This window comes from Camponotus vicinus, unplaced genomic scaffold, assembly GCF_025532165.1.
Source record: "Camponotus vicinus isolate PSW18456_S1 unplaced genomic scaffold, iyCamVici1.0 SCAF_8, whole genome shotgun sequence".
In the NCBI taxonomy this organism is placed as follows: Eukaryota; Metazoa; Arthropoda; class Insecta; order Hymenoptera; family Formicidae; genus Camponotus; species Camponotus vicinus.
Window position 1 is genome coordinate 13,776,237 of NW_028141980.1, and position 23,157 is coordinate 13,799,393.

Genomic DNA, 23,157 nt, shown 5'->3' on the forward strand with positions numbered 1-23,157 from the left:
ACTTGGAGAGATTCGAAATAATATATATTAAATATTCACATTCAATTACATTAAATTACATTACATTAAATTTAAATTTAATATTATGCAGAAAAATATTCATATAACATTGAAACATTTATTCGGAAAAATATTCTAAATATTATATTAAATATCTATCGCATATGAATAAGAATTACACAGATAATACAGATTTGCAAATTGATAGCAATTTTTATATTATATAATGTAACTTTTAATTAGTTTTTGCAGATAATAAACTTCATATTAAAAATTATTTAAATTAAAGCGATAGATGATAATTATATGATTATGTATTGAAGAAAAATTCTTTTTTTTTTTAATTTACACTTTTATCGCATTTTACTTCAGTACCATCTGTTATAAAGCCCCTTTATTCGGCTGGTACTATTTGTAGCTCAATCAATGTGTACATTCGTTAGCCAAAAGAGCCACTGTTGAACGCCCTTTCATCTTGCGTACCTAAAATCTCGCGCGACGTTATCGCGCTCGTTAAGCCTACGGTCTAATCGATTAATTAGACGTACGTTGTTAAACGAATCGTGTGTGCGTTACGCATTGACGGTGGGCTTCGCAGAGAGAGAGACCTTAGGAGCTATTGCGCTAACGGCTTTGATTCCGAGATTTGATTCTCAATCAAACGCGAAAGCAGTGAGCAATCGTTCGCCGACACGCGAACGTCGGTTATACTAGTAACCACAGAGAATCCCCGATACCAGGATTAAAACCAATATAATTTTGCCAGGTTCAATTTCGCGCGCTGTAAACACGAGAAAACGTTTCGTATTTTTTGTAGTTCGCAAAAAAAATATCCAGAACAAAGTTTGAAATAGACGATGATATTTTAACAACGTGATATATACATATTTAAAATAAAAATAAAATTTTTCATGTAAGGAAGTGAAAACTTTAGCTTTTATGTTACGATGATTTTAATTTTCTAATTCTAAAAACAAAATATAATACATTATAAAAATTAATTCTATAAAATTATGCCACTAGTAATTCTATAAATGATAATTATAATTTTTATACAATTGTGCAGACGAACTATTATATTCGCGGAAAAAAACTATGTTTCAGAAGTTTGTCCACCATTTGTATCGGGTTTTTACTCCGCTCTTTCATGAATCACGCGTAAAATATCACCTCGTATTTCAAACTAGCGTTTTATAGATCATTTTTGCGTGTCTACGCCGTTGAAATTCTACCGGCTTCAATATCCGACGCTTAGAGATCGATCGATGTCTCGATCAACGAAATCGCATGCGCTGGTACTCTCTAGGATTTAGCACCAGATAAAAAAATAAAGCCGCCACCGCCGTCGCGAAGAGGCGCGCGACCATAAATTTCGATTAGCCAAAAAAAAGGACAAGAAAAAAGACGCGAAACGCAACAGTGCAAAATATCATGTCTTTTATCACTAAATATATCGCCGTAACCTATATATGTATATATAATATATAATATCTATATATATATTTTATATATATAATGTCGAATATAATATGAACCGATTTTTATTGATTAATTAATGAGAATCACAGCCATTGCTTTGAAATACGAATGTTTTCGTTCGTATTTTTCCTCCATTTTTCATTTTCTCTTAAGATATAGTATCATAATCCATTTAATAGTTACAAGGATACATTCTTTTTAATTCTCTCTATTTACTATGTGACTACATATTGATTACACGACAAAATACGGATGCAACAGTCGCTCGATCATTCACAGGAGTGTAAACTTAACGAAATCAAATTTAAGATATGCATCTCTTTGTGATTTATTACCATATATCATTTACATGATATCCTGACTAAGTAAATATTTGTTAAGTGAATAAATGCGCACATTTATTCATGTTTATTGATGTAACTGCTTAATTTTGCATATTATTAATTTAGTATAAAGATCGTATTCTCGATAAGAGCACACGATAAAAATTAAAAAATTATAAATAATATTGGGATATTATATACATATGGATCATTATTTTAAAGTGACTTTAGTATGATATTTAGATACACAATAAATGATGAAGCCATTTTCATGCACGCGCTTCCTAAGTCAACGAATTATGGCAGTTTTCATTTTGAGTTAAAATTATCTTGGCTTAATTATCGTTACTGTGAGTTTACTGTATTTAAAACATAACATTCACGACATTAAAAACCGCAAATTGAAATGTTTATAGTAGAAAACTCTCAAAGTCTAAACTTTTAGGGATTACTTTTTAGATATATTAGTAATATCAAGTCTTGAATTAAATATATTTTTGCTTGAAACATTTCAATTTTTTTTTGATCGACCACTAATTTGAATCTCATCATCTATTGATATTAACGTATCCGACTGTCGCATCCCAACGAAAATCATCATCGATCCGTCGCGACGCTTCCACGGTGCGCTTTCAGAGGCCGCGAGATCGCGAGTCGAGGATCTTTGCCGCCTAGAAAAAATAAAATTTGCCGATCGACGTTTACGTGAGCGGTAAAGATTCGACTGACGTTCTAACGGGGAAGAGCGGGGGAGGGATACAGAGAAAGAGGTGGACGAGAAACACATATCGAGATCGATTCTCGAAGAGGAACGAGAAGCGGAGCGTCGACGGCATCGCGACGCGCGGCGATGAGACACGACAAAGACGGCAACCATTGACTTTTCACTACGATACTTGGCGATCTCTACGTTTATACTTTCGCTACATCTCAAAGATAGGGCACGGCACGTTTCCTATTCTGCATTCGAATCGCCGAGATTGATTTTAAGAGGTTCCACTTTCTTGACAAAATAAAATTTGAAGAAGAGAATACGCTATATCTTTGATTATAATTTTGACTATGATTTATTATATGATAATATATATTTATAATATATATTAAAATGAAAATATAGATTTTATAGATTTTTCCAAAGCATACAAGAGTTTTAATAAATTTATATAAGCGTCAAAAATCAAAATATATCAATATCTTATATCAATAAAAATCTTTTGAATACTTTATTTAATATTTAAAATGTAATGTGTGTAATTTGATATCTATAAAATTATATTAAATTCCTTAATAAAAACAAATCTCTCTAAAGAATATCTTATACTTTGGCTTGTATTCTATATCTTAATATCTTAAATATTCTTGAGAAAATATTTATATATATGTTTAGATATCATCTCTCAAATATATCTATTTAAAAATATGTCTATGTGTTTAACAGTTAATTAAATTAATGCATTTAAATATATTTAGACGATTCGAATGCAATTATAGATAACGTGACATGATAAGACTAGAGACCCGTTGTGCAGCTCGAAGACGAAGATAGGTGATTCCTCTTTAGACTCGAAGGAAGCGTGCATCAGTGGGTCTAGCTACGGCTAAGTAGTTAGGAGGGACCGTGATATCGGACGTATGTGTTTACTTAAATCATCCTAGAAGGCTATAGAAAACTACCCCGAAAAGTGAAAACACGACCACTAATGTTTTAGGCGAGACAATAATATTATTTCGCCGAAGGAGAAATCGAGAACTCTCGCAAGGAACACGAACTGAATAATACACATCGTGCCATATCGACGATGCCAAAATAATAATTATACAGACTGTCTTATTATGTGCTATGAATAACGAGAAAATTTAATTGGAAATTTTTCTATAATTTCTAAATAATAATAGTATTAAAAAATTGAATTACTTGATAATCATTTGATAATCATTCAAGTGTGACTTATCATTCAATAAAATAAGATTTAATATTTTGTGATTGGAAAAATATAAATTGCATATTATCTATATTAAATATATTTTAAATATATATTATTCATATTTCGACATTTTTATTGAAAATAAATTGATTCCAAATTTTATTACATAATGAATATGGAGTCTATAATCATCTGATACATTTCTTGATATTATAATATCGATAACATCTTGTTGCGCTTCGCTGCAACAGTCAGAAATATTCGTCCTATTTTACGAGTATTTTAAAAACCAATGAAAGTTGTGATCGTAAACGACACAGATAATATAGAAGAATATTAAATATCTGCGACATTTGTCTGGGGATCTTAACAAGTTTTTCGTTCATAGATCAGTTACTTGTCGAAGTCGACTAAGAACGGTCATAAACTGACGGTCATGAATCTTAAGAGCCAGGAAGCTATGGAGATGTCGTCGTCTCGTCTGAGTTTACTTGCTCGTTCGACGCCGGAAATTCCTTTGTTGAATTTAGAAGATGCGGCGCCGCAGAATGGAAGCGAGGTTTCTCGCCAAGTAAGATGAAAGATGGATCGAACGAAACGCTGTATTTTCCTAGAGAAATGTCTTTCGGAGCAAGGATGAAAGTAAAACGGCTCATCGACGATGTTTACAAGAGCTCGTAAAATCTATATTTTACTTTACAGACTTGCGAGTGTTCTCGATAATTCCTTTGGTATAATCTGCCGCTATCGAAAACAATCTAGCTATAACGGGCGGTCCGTGCTATCTAAAGACTAGATCAGCTAAAAAAGCATCTGACGAGTGCTAATCTAACGTTCTACAACATCAATGAGGATCTTGCAAAATTTCACCTACTTATAAAGCTTGTTATTGTATGTGTGTACGTGTATATGAGTGTATATATATATATATATATATATACGGGTTTTTTTATACACATCATATACCATATGTACATGCAGCGGTACATTTATTTTATCGATTTTCTGTTTGACTTTCGCAATCTAAGTAATGAGGGTAATGTAATAACGAACATAATCTCTCCATACATATACAGTAGTATAAGCACAAGGATAATAAACTCTCGTTAGAGCGAATTCGGAGGAACTCGAAACTAGTAGTAGTTTGTGGTAGAAAAGGATATAAAGTAAAGGAGAATCCAGGTTAACGAGAGTTTACTATATCATAAGCAACGCCAACTTATAAAATTATTCTTTCTTGCAGCAATTACAATTTTTCAGATCGTTAATTTTAGTATCGCGTGTAAAAATTGACAGAAACAGTGCAAACTTCTTCCCAACATTTTGAATTGCGAAATAACATTAAACCCTGTTACGAGTAATTCCACTCGAATGAGAGGCCCGAGAAACCCCATTGGATTCGATTGCCTTTAATTATATTAATACGAGAAAAGCATCGATATATCGGCAATATTAAAACAAAAAAATTAAAACGAGTCACAACAAATCTTTCAGTATACTTGCACCATATTGCACTTAACTTTCCATTATTCGTCATATATTGAAAAAATTAAGCGTCTCTAAAACTATGCAACTCAAACATTTTTAAAGATTAATAGCAACTTATTAAATCCTAAAAAATCATTTCTTAAATATTATTTTTCTTTGTGTATTTCGATAATATTATTAAATTATTCGTATTTTTATCTTGATGTTGAGAATGTAATATCAGAATTTTCCTTTTAAAATTTATTAAAAAATTTTAAGAAAATTAAAAAGATAGAAATAAAAAGAAATTTTCATTATATTAAATTTGATACTGAAAAGAGATTAGTTGGGCGAATTTCTCATATTAAAAATTATTTATATATATAAATTGCATTCTTTGGAGGTAAATAATCTAGAATAGCGTTCTCTATCATTTTGTTTAACGCTCGAAAATGCATTTTACTTTATTTTGATACGATCTTAAACGAGAAAACACAATATATATTCTAATATTAAAATGCAGCAAACGACTTAACTTTTTTGCGCTCTATTGCATGTAGTATTTATTTAGCATTAGATAATTTTTTGAGCAAAAGCGGAAGGTATTAGATAGGTTTTTTCGAGGACTATAAAGGAAGTTATACAGTTCATTATAATAGAATTTTTAACCGCTCGTTCGTCGTTCATTGCTTCCAATAACGTACGCAGAAATGAACAAAAAAGGGAATATTTAAAGTAAAAAATAAAAAAAATATATATATATATTTTCGTGAGCTGTTCTGTAAATTATAAATAACTAATATATAAAATAATCACTTATATGTGAATTAAAATTATATATTAAACATTTAAATAATTTTACAAATGAAGATATAAATATTTTAAATATATATTTTTCGTTTAAAGTAAAATTAATTTTTATTCCTACATGAATAAATGCTACCTGAATAAATGTTTATATTCAATAATATACCTTTGAAATGTGCCCACCGTTATTTGAAATATTTCTGCCGTTATAACTTTTATGTATTGTAAAAGGAATTCGAATCGTGTGATGTATAACATCGATAACATTGACAATATTGCCGAATATTCACGAAAAAAGCTAAGCAACAATAATCTCATCATTCAAACACATTATTTAAACGCGACATAAAATCGTAACTTTATTCGCTAACACAAATTAATCTCGTATAAATTCGTTATAAATATAATATAGAAAGACTCTCGTTGCGAAAATTTTGAATTTTTCACATTTTCAATGATGGCTATTCTTCTTTTGACTCGCAGATAGTCACTTTTTGTCCCGAACGAACGATCGGCGAGCACCGACTTAGATTTCATCGGGATGCATCGTGCGACCGGTGTGAGCGACTTTCTACTCTTTAGCAAAAATAAGTATCGTGTTATGCGTTACAGCACCGACTCACGATGATCCCGTATGTAAGGTAACGTAAGATAAGAGAGATCTCTCGCTTTGTGTCCGGCATCAGTGCAGCGAAGCTCTCATTCTTTCGCGGGGCTTTCTTCCTTCCTTGAGCGACGTCCGTCGACGATGGCTCAAAGAAAGGTGCGCGTAACAAGCTTTGAAATACCTTGTAAGCCGGCTACACGCTATATAGCTATATACTGCTTATAAAGCCTGGACCGGGAAACGATATTTATAACCGGCGTTCTGACACGGGCTCCGGTATATGAAATTTTCCACCCCGGCAAACCATCAAACTCGAAATGCAATAACTGTCCATGGGCAGAGATGCGATCGAGAATAAAGATTGATAATTAAGGACATAACTCAAGTGAAATCTTAATCTTTTTTCGAAGTAATTAATCCGTATATCTTCAATTAAAAAAAACAAAGTAAATTTTTATATTATTATATTTTATATATTTTAGATATCATTTTTATATATATTAAATATCAAAGAGAAGGAGGAAGCAATGTATTGTTAATAATATGCTTTGATTATTCGTCTATTTTTTATTTATGCGAGAATTCATATTGTAATGAAATTAAATTATAAAAATTGAATAATTTGTCAGAAAGCTGTAAATTAGTAATGTCATATGTTGCACAAAAAAATTGACGTTTGAATCTCTTCTCTTTTCATGTCTTACTTTCTCGATTCTGTAGATTTTAAACATCTTTTCGATTCTATATACATGTAACCATGAAATGGGGCAGGAAATACCGTTTCGCGTCCGGCTGGGGGCTTTCGATATCGCGCATTCTTGCGCTCTGACTCGTAGCAATTGTCAGGTACAGTGCTCGTCAACGATGGCTTTGTGTTGGCACATATAATTCTACACTAGGCAGCTGAGTCGTCATGAATTCACCGAGAAAAAGCCTTAATCGCTAATCACTTATTAATCTTGACGAAGCGGCGGCGGCGGCGGCCATCGATGCGTCGATCGATGAGAAGCAGTGTACCTTGTTGGATTGAAAGAGATTGCATTTCCGCGATCTCGAGTTATCGCGTGGCAGAAAGTTGCAAGTGACTTACATGCTAGTACTTTGGTAAAACGGTTCCCGTATCTTCCCGATCAACGTCGCCCTTTGTATTCTCTTCTTCGCTTATAGGTATACTCATACGTTCGCCGATTTTCATTAAGAGCTAATTAATTCGATCTAAATTAAGGACTATTTTTGGACGTTTGGCTCTGTCGCGCAGGGCCGTCACATGCTCAGCTTTGGTATTTCGTTTCTCCGACAATAACGATCCAATCTTCATTTTTCTTCTTACCTTTTCAAAGTGTGCCGTTGTTTCGGTTCCAAGTCGCTGTCAGGTCTCGTTTAATCTCGAACTCGTTGACGTGCGAAAATGACGTGCCTTTGAGAATTTGAGATAACAGAGATATTAGTGTAATCCATTAGACCGCTAATTAAATCTTGACGTATAGGCTTTACTAAACAAATAAAAATTAAGTCGTACGTGCAAGCAGAATATATATTCCTCTTATGCATGATTTTTTCTACAAAAAGTAAACCTTTAACCCTTTTGAGTATACTCGTCATCAAACAAACAAAATTTGTATTTGCTATTAAAGTAAAATTTAGATAAAACAAAAAACATATTCGTAATTTTAACACATTTTAGAATACTTTGGACAAAAAAGAAAAAATTCACTTGAAAAAAAGTAATTTTTTATGAAATAACACAATGAAATAATACAATTTTAAAATAAATATTTATAATAAAAATATGATTTTTAAAAAACACAAAAAATTTGCTGTTTTATTATAATTTATTTCAATTTTACAGCAAATGCACTTACTCTGTTTTTGTCGAGTATACTCGTCGCAGCTTAAAAATAATTAAGCATACAAGTACACGTTCTCAAAATGAAACACTTAAAGGGTTAATAGAATTCTCTTTAATAAAACTCCCAGTAGACTAATTCTTTAAAGATAGCAATGTATATATTGTAGACGAAATCTTGTATAAGAGAAATATATTTATTTTGTGAGAATTAAAGTTCTTGATATCCTTCTTTTCTCATAATTTACTTTATCTTGATATTTCTCTTCCACCTTTCATCTCTGTAATCTCGTATTACCACGAGCTAATGTTGATTTTGCGCGAATTAAAGCTTTCCCCTTCACACCCGATTTTGATTATCTTCTATCCTTATGATGTCTTACAAGAGAAATATAGATGACGCTCCAATTGCAGTGTTTGCTTTTCTCTTCATGCTCTTTTTATTCTCTTCTTCTTCTTCTTATTTTTTTACCTTTCTATCTGCAGTTTTTGCTTGCGTCTTATTTTCTATTATGTTTCCTTTAGAAGCAAATAATAAAGGAAATATTTAACGCAGGCAATTTAGCGATCTAATGTTCACACAAATATTTCTGCTGAAAGTTCTCGATCACAAATGACTCGCGATCTTTGATCGCGATCCGTCATATCGTGGAGGCCGTTTACCGACCTGCCAGGAGTTTCGGGATTTCTGGGAATTCGCGATCGATCTCGCGCCGAAGAGCGACTTCTTGTCAGCATCCATGGAGCGGCGGATGTAGCGCTTCCCTGCGGAAGTGCATCTGTCCCTTTCTCTTCCCGACGGCCCCTTGCTTCCCAACTATGTGTAATGCTCGCAATCCCCACACTCGGAGAGCGTGGGTGTGGACGGACACTAGGTGGGATTCGGGTCCTCGTACGCTTTCTCGTAGTCCCGTCGCCGTATCACCGCGAAGTGGGTCATCTGGAAAGAGTTAGTCTTCTTGCAGCCGCGCTCCAGCGTGCCTGTCATACTGTAACCCATGTTGAAGTCGCTCGACGAGACGTTCGACGTCAGGTACAGCTGTAACAGGGCGGCGAGCAGATCGATATGATATCATTGAGTTGCTCTCGCGCACAAAATTCGAGAAAAGGGAGAGAGAGAATTTTGTGTTACAAATTTTGATATTACATCCCGCATGGTTCAACATTTAAAAATTATATAAAAATGTGATAATATAATGCATATATATAAAAATTTAATTATAATAGAAATATTCTATTAATAGTAACATAACACGAAAATATTAATAAAAAGGGGAATATTTTTCGTTATATATATTTTTATATATTTTATTTTTTGTATTTATTTGTGTTATTTTATTTCTCTGACTCTCTGAAACACGAATTTATACTTATTTTCTTTTGCGCTCAGAAAAGCGCGGCTAAAAACATTCACCTAGATCTCTTAGCCGGACTATTTGTAATTAAAAGTTAACGAGTGGTGGAAAAAAAATTGCCATAAAACATATCCGTGTTAATTAAAACGTCCCGGAACTCCTTTGGTAATTTACATTCAAAAATATTCTGTAGCTTGTGCTCTTGTGCTGTTCCTAGAAATAATATTTATGACACAATCCGACAAACTCCGATAAAATACAGAGACAAAAACACGATTTCTAACACGGCATCAGTCGATGTTGTTTTTTTTTCTTTTTTTTATGCAGGCTCTGAATCTCTTCATCAAAATTGCACGCGCGACAGCTATGGCCGCGGATACGCGTTATTGTCTGATCGGCGGCTCGGGCAAGCAACCTACTGATACACATTTCCGGTATGCTGGTGCATTCGACAACATGTACAGGACTTGCTACAGCTTTCGGGTTTTAGTACGGTCGTAAAATCCCGCGGTAACTCTATACGACTCCCCCGTTGTTGGCGCGCACAGTGGCATCCACTTTAACATTTGGTACGTATGTACATACGGCGGATCCGGATCTCCCTCTCGCAGAAAAAGTCTGTTCGCGACGTGACTTTTCTTCCGCCGGCTCAATAAACGTCGCGAAAACGCGTCCCCGAGGCGTGCCACGAACACATGTGTGAGACACCTCGACGCCTTTTGTCGGCCGACAGTTATCCTCCGAGGCTCTATCCCAGATTCCCGTATCTGACTCTTCAGAAAACGGAAATTGAAAAAGTTAAAAGCTATAAATTAATTTTTTTTTTCAACACGTAGAGAGTCAATTTGCGTAGTAATTGTAACGATGAAGTAGACGCGACGTATTTTCCAATAAAAAGATTAACGATGGCAGTGCCGTAGAATCATATTTTTTAACGTATGTTACCGACAGATGAGATTATGACAGTGGATGTTAACGTGACATAATAATTCCCGGTGATAAATTCGATAACCGTTATTTTGTATGTTTTTGACGAATATGAAATTTATTGTCAAAAAATACCGCAGTATCACGCGGTTGCGCGCGCTCTGACAACCATCGAGGTATATATATTTTTTTTTTGTAAACGTCAAGCGATCTTGTTAATTCGCACGCCACCGAGATGGACATCCGCCGCAAAAGGGGAGCAATTCTTTAATTTGTTTAATTTGCTTGCAGAAAACGCGCGACCTGTTTTCGTAACTGCGGAAACGCAAACGCGCACGCATTACGATATAAAGTTTCCTCTCTCTCGGCATTGTTATATATTTATTTAATTATTCTCGCGCTTCGTTTCCATGCTGGTGATAGAAGCATCGAAAAAAAATGCATGCATGCATTCACTGCGAAATTTATGCGGATACGTTGATCGCAAATTTGATATTGTGAATGTGTCGCATGTACAAGCAAAAATATTACGGAGACAAAATTCCTCGTAATCCAACAATCTGCAGATTAACCGGGGCGGAGACTGCGAGCTTCCGATAAAATGTCCGTTGCTTCTCTTAAAAGGATCATGCGAGTATTGTTCTTCCGAGACTTAATAAGTATTGTGAAATAAAATACACGAAAAATTTATGAAAGATAATTAAAATTTATTTTTTGTATTAAGAATTATGTATCTCTAAGTCATATATAAATGTAAAAATAAAGATATATTAAAAGGATAGAATTTTGAATTAAAGAATAAAATCGAACTGATAGAACTGACAGATTGAATTCTTAGATGGAAACTTTTATATATATCATTTATTTATCCTTTTATAATATATTTATGGATATATTACTACGCGTAGTTTCTCAATTTTAAACCAAAATAAGATTAAAGTAAAGTGTAGGAAAATAGCATAGTGTGTAATTTGAAGATTATTTCTCTGCTTACAACAAGCCCACCCTCATGAATAATTAATGGGACCTAATGAACAAATTATGCTCAAATTTCCAAAAGAATCTCTTCTTCATTTATTAATTCTTCACATTAATAGCATTATAAGATATAGCATTCTTGAAGTTTCATTTATTTAGAAATTTTGGCACATCTTTTTTTCATTTACGGATTATCTTTTGTTAAGCAGATCAAAGATAAAAAATCGAAAATGAACAAAGAGAATAAACTTATAGTTAAAGAATTAATTTTATACATTTAATTATACATATATAAGTATATCATTTTGTACCTTAAAATCGGGATCAGTTGTCATCCTCTTGAACGAGCCGATAATGTAAAGCGTACCCGTGCCCGTGTCTACCATCTTTGCTTGAGTACTATACCTGAAACATAATTACATTGCGGATTAAAATATTATAATAGTGCGATGAAAGTTTCGAATTTAAATTGCTGGAAGAATCCAGATAGGAGGAATCCAGGACATTCTATATACCTATGTATGGAATGAAGGAAAATGTCGAAGAAATCGATTTTGATATCGCCGAATATAAGCGAAGAGCTATCAATTCGTCATCTTAGCTCGTCCGCTTTTCGTTTTACCATTTTTCGATGTAACCCTCGAGGAGAAAATCGACCCTCGAGCATACACCCTCGATATTCTTACTCTCCATCTCGAGTAAGGGTGGCGAGGCATTGTGTATGCGTACAAAAAGCGCTCGTAAGGAAGCGATCTTACCGGTTGCTATCCTCTTGTAAAAGTTTGCGAAAGCTGTTTATATTATCTCGCTTTTTATAAAGAGAAAGAAAAGCTATTTGATATTTTTCTATCCTATCCTCATTTTTTCATCTCTCTTTTTGGGAAAATCTTTATAATTTTATACTACTAATGATTGAAAAAAATATTGCTTTTCTGTCAAAGTGCGTGCGGGATTACAATTATTTTCGGATGGCGGAGACTTTTGATGTAATTGAACCTTAAATGCCGATTTGAGACTTTTAAGGGGCCATCTCGAATGCGCATTGTTAAGTTAATTGACGATCGTCGTTAGCTACGTGTCTTTAGACTACGATCTTTATCGAAGCGATGAACGAGGGGGAAATTGCGGAGGAAGAGAATAGGGAAAACTAGGGGGAATTCTGCTCGACTGGTGACGAAAGATGTTGGGGTGCCTCTTTAATGATAGAGAGAAAAAGAGATAGTATATACGATAAAGTATTCATATTATATATCATTTATTTTACAATAAATTTCCGCCAAATTTTACTGAAAGACGCATAAGTTTTTATCATTTTAATCATCTCATTAAAAAACAATTTTTAATAATATTTTTATAAATTAATAATGTTAATAAAGTGAGCATATATTATGTTTTTTATACAAAATAAATTATATTTTTTCAAAAATCTTTGTCAAAAATAATATTCTATAACTTTCACTCGACATAATGTATATTCGAAAGTTTTGCTTTTTTCTCATTTTCGAAGAATCTACTTATATATGCGAAAGTATGTCCTACTTTTTTTATTAAAAAAATATTTTTTCCACATAATATATAAATTAAACATTATACGCATTCGCGAATCAAGTTACAAAAATAAAAATAATAAGCCTCGAAAGCTGTTGGTAAAGACTTTATAAGTGTCCGAGAAGAGAGAGACGGTCTTCTTTCTACAAAGAAAGAAAAAGAAAAGTAAAAGGTAGGGAGGGTGAGGAAAGGAGAAAGGTAGCTCACCAACATCCGCACGGTCGACTCAAGGGGCTTATTCCGACAAAGATGCCGCTCGAGGACCGGCGACGATCATTAAAAGTTTAAACGGTCCCTATTGAAGTGAACGGCTGCGAATCCGACACTCGGCTCAAAATCCACGCCGAATTGCTTTGACTTCCTTCTGCTCGAAGGGAAAGGAAAGGGCAAAGGAAAATGCGAACTACCGAAGGAAGGCACGTAAACGTCGCGTGCTTTATGTGACTATGCGGGTTTATATATACTAGTTAATCGATTACGTACCCTTGCGACCACATTTCTCGATCTTTGATCTCTCAGCTATTGCAATGCGCGACGATATTGATAATCTTCAATATGAAATACTTTTGAGATGTATACATAACAACTAAAATACTAAACTAAGAACCACATTGATGAATGCCCACTAATTAAAAGAGAAATTAGATATATTGTAATATATAAAAACACTTTAATATGTATAAATATTTATTAGTTTATTAAATAAAAGTGAGATTAAATGTCAATTAATAATATCGCGAATACCAATTAGTGACACTAATTGCGTAGATAATTAGTCTGCATTGTAGCTCTATACTCTCGAGATATTGTTTATTTCTGGAGCATGTATTGGCTCATTATCGACAAATTGATAACGCTCATCGCGACATATCTGTCGAGTATTTCTCGATCGGTTTGGATTTGGTTACAATCGATTGCATCGTAGGTCGAAGTCCCCGATGAAGATAAATGGGCGAGATTTTCTCGACCAATGGGCTGGTACGTACTATCGTCGCATTTCAACCTGTCGTAAAAGCTTTTGTTGACCAAGCAACGACGAGGATCCGTATAAAATAGCGATCTTCAGGGGTCGGATCGATCCCCAGTGTAACTAAGCCCGCTGTTCCAACATTGAGTTTGGCAAACTTTTGTTGACCAAGTAGCGATTGGAGTTTGGAATAAAGTAGCGATCTTCGGAATTCGAATCGACTTAGACATAGATATCTTGATGCTTTAACCATAAAGATTTTTGTTGACCAAGCAATTGAAAATCCGAATAACCTTTGCAATATTGATCGACTTCGATATAAACTATCTTGGAGTTCTAAGAAAAAATTTATAATGATGACTAAGTAACTTTTTGGAGACCGAAATAGAACATTGTTCTTCGCGAATAAACTGAACATTTTCATCATATATACACATATACACAAAAAAGAGAGAGAAAGAGAGAATGACGCAGAATATACAAATCTACAAATCTGGGCGTGGAAATTGATTTGATACTGCCTTTGTACATCGCGTGTTTGCTGAGATCGCAGTCTCTCTAGTAACTCGACTTCACTTCGGTGAGAAGACGGAAATACAGATACTCCGCAGTAGCCGAGGGATATTTAGGCAAGTTTGGCCTTCGCAAACTCCGTTCGATCTTACGAAGACGTATATGCTCGATGCGCTGTGCTAAGGATGTCCCGAAGCCAACTCTGACCATGCATTAATGATTTGTACTACGGTTATAGTAGAGCTTTCGATACGAATTCTCTAGATATTCTAGATATTATATACATCCTTAAAAAAGGATGATCAAAAACATCAAGAAAATTATATGAAATTCCTTTTTTAATATCTACATGTAATTTTTATTTAACTTTTCAAAACAATATTTTTCGCATTATCTTTATTATTCCTTGAAATAATAAAAATTTAATAAATAAAATTAAGAAAAAATTTAATATATAAAATGTGAATTTTTTTTGAAGAGATTGAAGTAAAAATTACCTTTTTTGTATTAATAATGGTAGTACATTATATATTTCATAATTAATAATCTAAAATCGAGATATTTAAATATCCTCTTTTCTTGAGAAGTTTAATTACTATTAAAATAAACATTAGAGCAGAGAGATATTTACGCGATTTTTTCGCGAGGAGAAAATGTAGGGCAATTGTATCGAAGATACAATTCTCGAGCATCGTAAAGCGCATGATTTTATCGCGCAGTCCGAAGCCTGCTTGTCGACTCGTCTCGAAATTTATCATGGCTCTCAGTATTCGCGGGAAGACAATGGGGGCGTCTTTTCTCTTGTACGCGCGATCGAACGGATCGCTATAAATCGTGAGCTTCTTATCGGCTTCGACCGCTGCGACCAGCGACCTTAACGGCGCCGAAATCTATGGACGCTGGAAAGTTAGACGAGCCCCAGTTTCCCAAAGTGGTATGAAGCGGGGGAAGAGGAGGAGATCCTATCCTACCTCGTTATATGGTATTCCGTCTCCGTTCGCTATTCGCCTTTATCCACTTTACGTATACGCTCTGTTCTCGAGCTCGTTATCTCGGAAGGATAACGCGATGCGCATTCTAACCCGTCAGAATTCAGGATGCCGTAAACGCGGATATCGCATGATAATTACCGGATATAAAATGAACCGATAAGAAATAGTGACTAGATTGCGACAATATTGTGGGAAATTATCAAATAAATCAGAAAATATTTAAGGAAGATATTATATTGTTATCTCTGTGTCTCTTTTTTGGAGCGCGATTAATATTTAATTTTACAATATGAAACATAAGTTTTTTAACAGCTCATTTACCTTCTTGTTCCAGCGACTTCAACGACCTTGCATCGACTCCGACTCCACCAGAATGGCGTCAGGGTCCAGTAGGAACTACTCGCGCTTCTCGCCCAACCTTCTTCAGGGAACAGAAGGACCTGCGACATAAAGGGTAAGTCGATCTTTGAATATTTCATTTTCTTATTTTTCAAAAATTCATTTTGAATATATGTGTAAATATTTGCGTACTGTAAATATTGCACAAAAAATTTTATTTTTGTAAAAAAAAGAATTTTCTATAAAATAATTCTCTAAAATAACAAGTTGAATTACATAAACAATACCACAAGTTAAATATAATTAAACAAGCTACATATTTTTTTTAGAATTTTGACATAATTACTATGATTATTATAATGTTTAAATTATTTTAAAAATAATAATTATCGTGATTTGTTGATTTCCGATCGAATATAATTTTTTGTTTTTTCCGAGCATATTTTTCTCTCAATGTAAGATAATAAAACGCGGAATGTCGATAGAGTGAGCTCGCTCTCAAGTAAAGTAGACGGGATCGGGAAAAGGCTTCGTCGAGACTTTTTCGCAGCGCCTTCGACGAGTTCGAGGTTTCTCGGAAAGATTTGTTGGAGTGAGATTCTTGGTGGAGGAAGGAGGACGTCTTCTTATCGAACGTATCCTTCGCGAAAAAAAGAACTATCTTTTTCCACCGCTCGCGTCTCACCCCCGTGATCTGGTTTCCGTCCTTCGCGCGGCTTTCCCAAACCTCTCCTCCTCAGCTATGTGACCGAAATATTGAAACGGCACTGAGAAAGCGCTGTTTCTCCTCACGCGAGCGCGACGAAGAAGCAAGTATGTCTTTCTTTTTCTCTTATTCCTACGGATCTCTTGTACGTGATGTAAGCATCCGTCATTCTGGGGATTTTCTATACCGCCAACGTGGATAAATCGCTCTTTAATCGGTACACATATCTCACGGGAAACGTGTAAGCTTGTTGTTCTTCTTCTCTCGGCAGTTTGTCAAAAATGCAACGAGTAAGTTGCGAGGAAGTTTTCTTGTCCAGATTTATATCGATTTGATATATTGTTAATATTATATATCTTTCAATTTTGTTAATTGTACGACAAATATTTGACAGTCTAGAAAATTAAGAGCTTAAAAAAGTATTTCTGACATATAAATGTGTTTGTGTGGGTCTATTTGTAAATTATCATTTTCGATAATAGAAATCAATTTTTTTAATTTCTTCAATACATTTTATTATTTTTCCTTTACATTCTCTCTTTTACTTTTTTTCTTTATTCGAAGATAAAAACTATATATATTATACATTATTTTCTCATCGTTTGCTATCTTAAGTTTAATAAGAGCTAGGAAATTCTTCTGAAATAACAAATATATATCGTGGAAAGCCACGCGAATTTCGCTATCTCGCCATAAATCCAACAGAATCACGTACCGAGGCAAATATTTCGCTTTATCAACACAAACCGTTTCGCTTCTTCATTATTATTTGCCGGTGTCTGCGAAGTTCCCTTGGCAACGGTTTCGCTGGCATCTCAGATATTCCGCATTAACCGTACATTTCCATCAAAATTACGATATGTCGCAAATTGCTATCTGTCAGCAAGAATGCGTTTTCTTCCCCCTTTTAAGGGAGGGAGTAGTAAGATGTGAGAAGAACATACAGCGAAATCGAAAGGAGTTGGAAGAACTTCTCTCTACAATCAACTCCTTCATTCCTCCCTCCCCCTCTTCTCTCTCTCTCTCTTTTTCTCTCTCCTTTTCCGTTACCGCGAGATAGCTCGTTGCCAAAACTTCTTGATTCGTCGTTCCGGAACAACGGAACAGTCGGCAGGAACAATTTACCCTTCGAAGGAGAGAAGAGAGAGAGAGAGAGTTAGAGAGAGATAGAGAAGTACGATTTTATCAGATTCCACGGAATTGCATTCCAGCCACGTAAACGGGAATATCGAGATTCAGATGAACCTCCACCTCGTTCTTCCATTCTTCGTTCTGGTACGAATAAGGAATGACGCAACAAATTCGCGATTAATGTGTGTTCGTTTATTTTTGTCCTTTTTATTTCCACCCTCGTTTCCAATAATAGAGCCAAGTCAATGCGCGATATAATCCAGTTTTTCGAACTATATTACATTTTCGAATCCGCCGATCTATAAACGATGTTATGCAAGAATGAATGTTTACCTTTCGAGCAGCAGTCTTTGAAGAGAGAAAAAGTAATTTAATTTATTAAATTATATTTTAATTTATTAAATTAGTTTCTTTCAGTTTAATTTCGAAAGTAGTATGCACAGAGCTTATGTTTAAGTTAATTGAATTTAAACAGTAATTTAAACGGATGTCTATGTAATTCTTACGATACATTATAGAATAGCTTTTAACAGATTAAAATGCCAAGTTTCCTGTTTTGTCGATCCAGAGTACGTGTTATTCGAGTACATGTAACTCGTTCTTCACATTTTCTAGATTAACTCGCGAAACTTTGTTTTCTCCAGTGTAATTGCCAGCTCGAAAGTACGTATTTTCACTGTTACCTCGACTTAAATAAAAAGTAATACGCGTTTTAAAAAATACAGAATATTTCATGTTACCGAGCCAACCATTTTTTTTCGAAGTTTTCTGCGTTAATTAATTTTCGCATAGGATTGCACGTGTATTAACAACCGCACGCCAAAATCGAACACAGCTTTTCAACGCGGAAAATGTATCCCCGCGGTTATAAAGTATGTATAAAGCTGGAAATACAATTCGCGATATGGACCTTCGCGACTAGCGCGATTATTCGCTCGCTCTCCGATCGGACTCGCATGATTACGTTCGTGTTTTAGCGGTGTCGGCTTCGCTGTTGTTTCTCTCTTTCTGTCTGTCGACTCGTTACCGCGACGACCAATCGAACGTGCACCATGGCCGAGTTTACTGGCCTTTAATAATGTTTCACGAATCATCGAGTTGCATTACGGAATAGCGAGATCCGCTTTTGCAGTCCGATCGCTGAAATCGCCGTTATTTAGTATTTTATGCCGCAGTATATTATAGCGTACGGCTGGCGGTACACTATGATGGTTATATCTCTCTCTGATCTAATTAAAACGCAGTTTTTTGTTTTGCAACGAGTTACATGGCCAGTTGTGTAATTCTACTAGTTTATATATAATTATTTAATTCTATTTATGCTGAATATAATTATCTCATTATTTTAATTATAATTCTTTCCGTCGATAGTCATTATTAAAATGCAAATAAGGATGGCTAACAAAGCGCTTCAAAATTGACTTTTAATCTGCTTTCGAAATAAACAACTCATAATTCATTTCTCGAGAAGAACTTTTTAAAGTAGTTAAATAGTATAATCCAAAGTTTTTAAACTATGAAAAAAACGTTAAATCAATATAGATTTCGAATTGCTGTCGAGTTATATACCGAGATATCGAGTGAAAACTAATTAAAGCCCAGCTCGGTTCCGACTTTGACTTTGAGAATATCTGAAGCCGGCAATTATGCGTATTGCCATGAAGAATATTGAAGCGAGTCTGACGCGCCAATATCCGCCATTTCGTCGCTTTTAATAAGCAGGGATCGTGCACGGGTCTCGCAATTTCCGCTTTCAATTCGCTCGAGCGCGGTCGGGTCGTAAGAACGAAGTCCGGGTAAAATAAAATAAAAGCGAACGAGACCGTACGAAGTGGAGCAAAGAGAAGCGGCCGCGGCTGCTAAGGGTTGCGAGAGTGTAAGGACGAAATATAAACAGCCGAAGGGACGCAGGGCAGAATTTCGGCGGAAGTTTCCGCGCTCTTTTCTCCCGTCTATTTTTCTTTCGGACTCCCTTTTTTCCCGCGCGTCCTGTGCCTGTGCAATTCTCGCCCGTATTTTTCGTAATTCCAGCAACATATTTGGCTCTTAAAACTGCCAAGGCTGTTCAGAAGATTTATCTTTTTCGCACGAGTTAGTAAATAAAACGATAAACAGAAATAAATAAGAGCTTCAACTTGATAATGAAGATACATTAAACATAAGCAAAGTTCATTAATTTGGATTTAGAAAAGAATAATTATGCTCTGCGCGTAGGATATCACATGGGGATACATGTTACGATCGTATAATTTTTATTTTTTCCTCCATAAAGAAGAACCGTTAAATAAATTTAATCAATTTTTGCGGTTCGGAAATAATCAGAAAACGATCACGAACTTGTATAATGGCTGCCCTTTCCTTTCGTTAAACATGCAAATTTATCGGCGTTTAAACACCGAACTGCCCGGAGGTGTCCATTAACGATTTAAATTGCCCATCGTGGTTATAGTTTCGTCGCGAAAATAGAAATTTTTTTCCCAGTCGTTTGCGCATCGCGTCGCATCGTTTTTTATTGAAAAGCCAACTGTAGCGTGATAATTAAATTTAACACATGAAATTATGCAAGGAATAAATTTGGCAGAATCATCAAGAGGGAATTAATTATTAATCGCTGGGTATAAAAATAAAACGGATCGATCCTTGCCTGATATTACATTTACTTATCCGCACCTACATCCAGATATTATCAAAATTATTTTGCGCACAGTCCTTTGATGTTACCACATAATTAAAATTCAAAGAAAATTAAGATTTACAAATTTAATTTTCTCAATTCTCTCTAGGATTAATTTTGTCGAGCTACCGAAAAAATGAGTTAGACCATTGTTGCGTTCGCGAATCGTTTCATTAATCTTGTTCTAGTGATTCTCGTTGTCGTTCTTGTCGGTAAACGGAACCGGAGCTGTCGACAAATGCGTCGATTTATTATGCGCGCGATTCGCGTTTATATCAGCCTGAATGACGTTGAATAAGTCAGATTGGATAAGTAGATCTCACGCGCGGCTGCGATCATCACCACGGCTTCCTCTTCCTCTATTTCTCTCTCTTTTTATCTCGAGTGTTCTCTCCTCAGTAATTTACTTTCTCTCGAACCGCTGAAAGCAACAGAATTTTGTCTTCAGAATGGTTTCTTTCTAACTGCGATTAATCGTATTCGTCATCTATTTTCCTGTTCTCCACTTGCGCGTGTCACAAGACAGGTTTAATTACATCGATAAAATTGTATGAACGCTCATTAAGATTTTGCGCGATCGATTTTCTACGTGATTTGTAAAACGACTCTGAAGAAATTTGAAAGAATGTGAATGCACGGCTAATTGAAGAAATATTTTACGTAATTAGGTCATACCTAGAATGCCATTATCGACGTTTTATTAGCGACTAAATTAAGTGGGTAAAAAGAAAGCAATAAATTAATAATCGGTAATTGTAATAAAGTACAGTATTCTATTCAGAATTTTATTCTATTTAGTATTTTATGCAAGAATTCATTGAAAGACGATGGAGAATTTTTCAATTTTACTGTTAAATTGAAACATTACAAAAATATAAAGCTTTGAACTTTTGGTATATATGCATTATAAAAAAATGAGAGAAAATAATGCTAAAGTATTATAAAATTTTCAGATACAATACGATAATAAATAACAAATTAATTATAATTAGAAATGATTTTAGATTAAAGTATACCAATTATATGCGCTATAATTATTAATATATATATAAATATTTATTAATATAATATTAATATATTTATTATCGATATCAACATGATATTTCTCAAGTACTTAATATAAAGGTTAAATAGTTTTGTTTCCGATGATAGATAGTATCGACCTGATATTCCTAGATATTATTGATCTCATATCAATTTGTACTGGGGAGGGGCGAGAGCTGTCAAGTGTCAAAGATATCGCGCAACTACTGCAGCTTTATCGTGCACGGTTCGCTGCCATCGTGTCACGCTCGCCTTAATTTCGGAAAATCCGGTTCGGCGGCACGATCGTTGGAGCGTGGCAGCAGTTTCGCAAGTGAGGCGAGGGTATCGCCGGTGAACGATAGCCGCGTTTCACTATTCGTGACACCGTATTGGTTGCGCGAATAGGGGATGCCGGTTCACCCGATAATCGGGTAGTTCGGTCCATTGCTCCTCCATAATCCTGTCCCTGCCGTGCTTCGCTCCGTGCCATCCCTTCGCTCGCGACAATAGCTCCATGGCGGGCATTTCTTTACATCAGTGTCTCTCAAATCGGGATAAATAATTCGAAACAGAAGCAGAGGGAAAGAGAGAGAGAGAAAGAGAGATATTTTTATTAGAAAAAAATATATTATATTTTTAAATTGGCAGGAAAAAGAGAGAAATTATCTAATATATTGTTCAATTAATAACGCGGTCCTTTAAGTTATCTGATTTAATTGTTAAATAGCTACAAGAACATAATGCGAATAATACGCAAGAAGTTTTCATTGATTGTAGTTATCGAGAGAGTGAACGCGTAGATCGTGTCCAATACCGAGGTAATGGACTGCGGACGTAAAATCGATAGGCTGATGATAAACGTTATTGTCCTTCGAGGAGCGATTCGACGGGATGGCATCGTTGCTCGATATATAGTGTGACGCAGTGCGCCGCGTCGCGTCGATTCGGTCCATCTGCTTGTCAGAATGAAGTATCGGACAGCTTTCTCCGTAACCTAAATTCGAGCGAATTGCGCAGGCACCTAAATTCTGCTCGGGATTAGTTGATTGCGAATTGCGATCGTGGGACGCGCTACTACTCTCGTACATCCGCATCAAATCGTCTAAATGACCGGCGCTTAATGATGAGATTTGCTAAATCCATCAGGAGAAATCAGTCATGCAAAATTGTATATTTATTATTTTTCATTCAAGCGATTTTCTGAATTGTATCGTGAGCGTATTGAACATTTTTGTCTCTTTCTCCTTCTCTCTTTATATGCAAAAATGGTTAAATATAATATTGAAATAAATCGTTATTAAAAATCTCTGTTTACAACAGTTGCAGAAAAATAGCTTAGATATATTATCTTTCAATCATGTCTCTTTAACGATGTGTTATTTATTTTCTCGTATTATCAGAGAAAATCGTTTCGTTGCTGAAACCTTATAATTTCACAGTGATTCAAGCGAATTGTTTTAATCCGTGGTGGAGAATAGTGTATATTTTGCGAACGACATGTCGCTTTTGCATCGAGTCCCATTAATTAGGGGGCACGATTAACGTAT

General features: G+C 34.9%; 1 protein-coding gene and 1 long non-coding RNA gene across 2 annotated transcripts in view; one reads left to right on the forward strand and one right to left on the reverse strand.

Moving 5' to 3' along the window:
- The window catches only part of LOC145975480 (uncharacterized), a 103,503-nt gene that overhangs the window by 39,887 nt on the left and 40,459 nt on the right, over positions 1–23,157 (forward strand). The window contains exon 4 of the long non-coding RNA XR_014439990.1: positions 16,069–16,188. This is a non-coding gene — a long non-coding RNA (uncharacterized LOC145975480). The remainder of the gene's footprint in view (positions 1–16,068; positions 16,189–23,157) is intronic.
- The window catches only part of LOC145975479 (uncharacterized), a 44,151-nt gene continuing 21,144 nt past the window's right edge, over positions 151–23,157 (reverse strand). The window contains exons 3-5 of the mRNA XM_083105976.1: positions 16,056–16,174; positions 12,026–12,119; positions 151–9,493 (exon numbers count right to left, since the gene is read on the reverse strand). Coding sequence (XP_082962102.1) covers positions 9,326–9,493; positions 12,026–12,119; positions 16,056–16,174 — 381 coding nt within the window. The 3' untranslated portion in view covers positions 151–9,325. The remainder of the gene's footprint in view (positions 9,494–12,025; positions 12,120–16,055; positions 16,175–23,157) is intronic.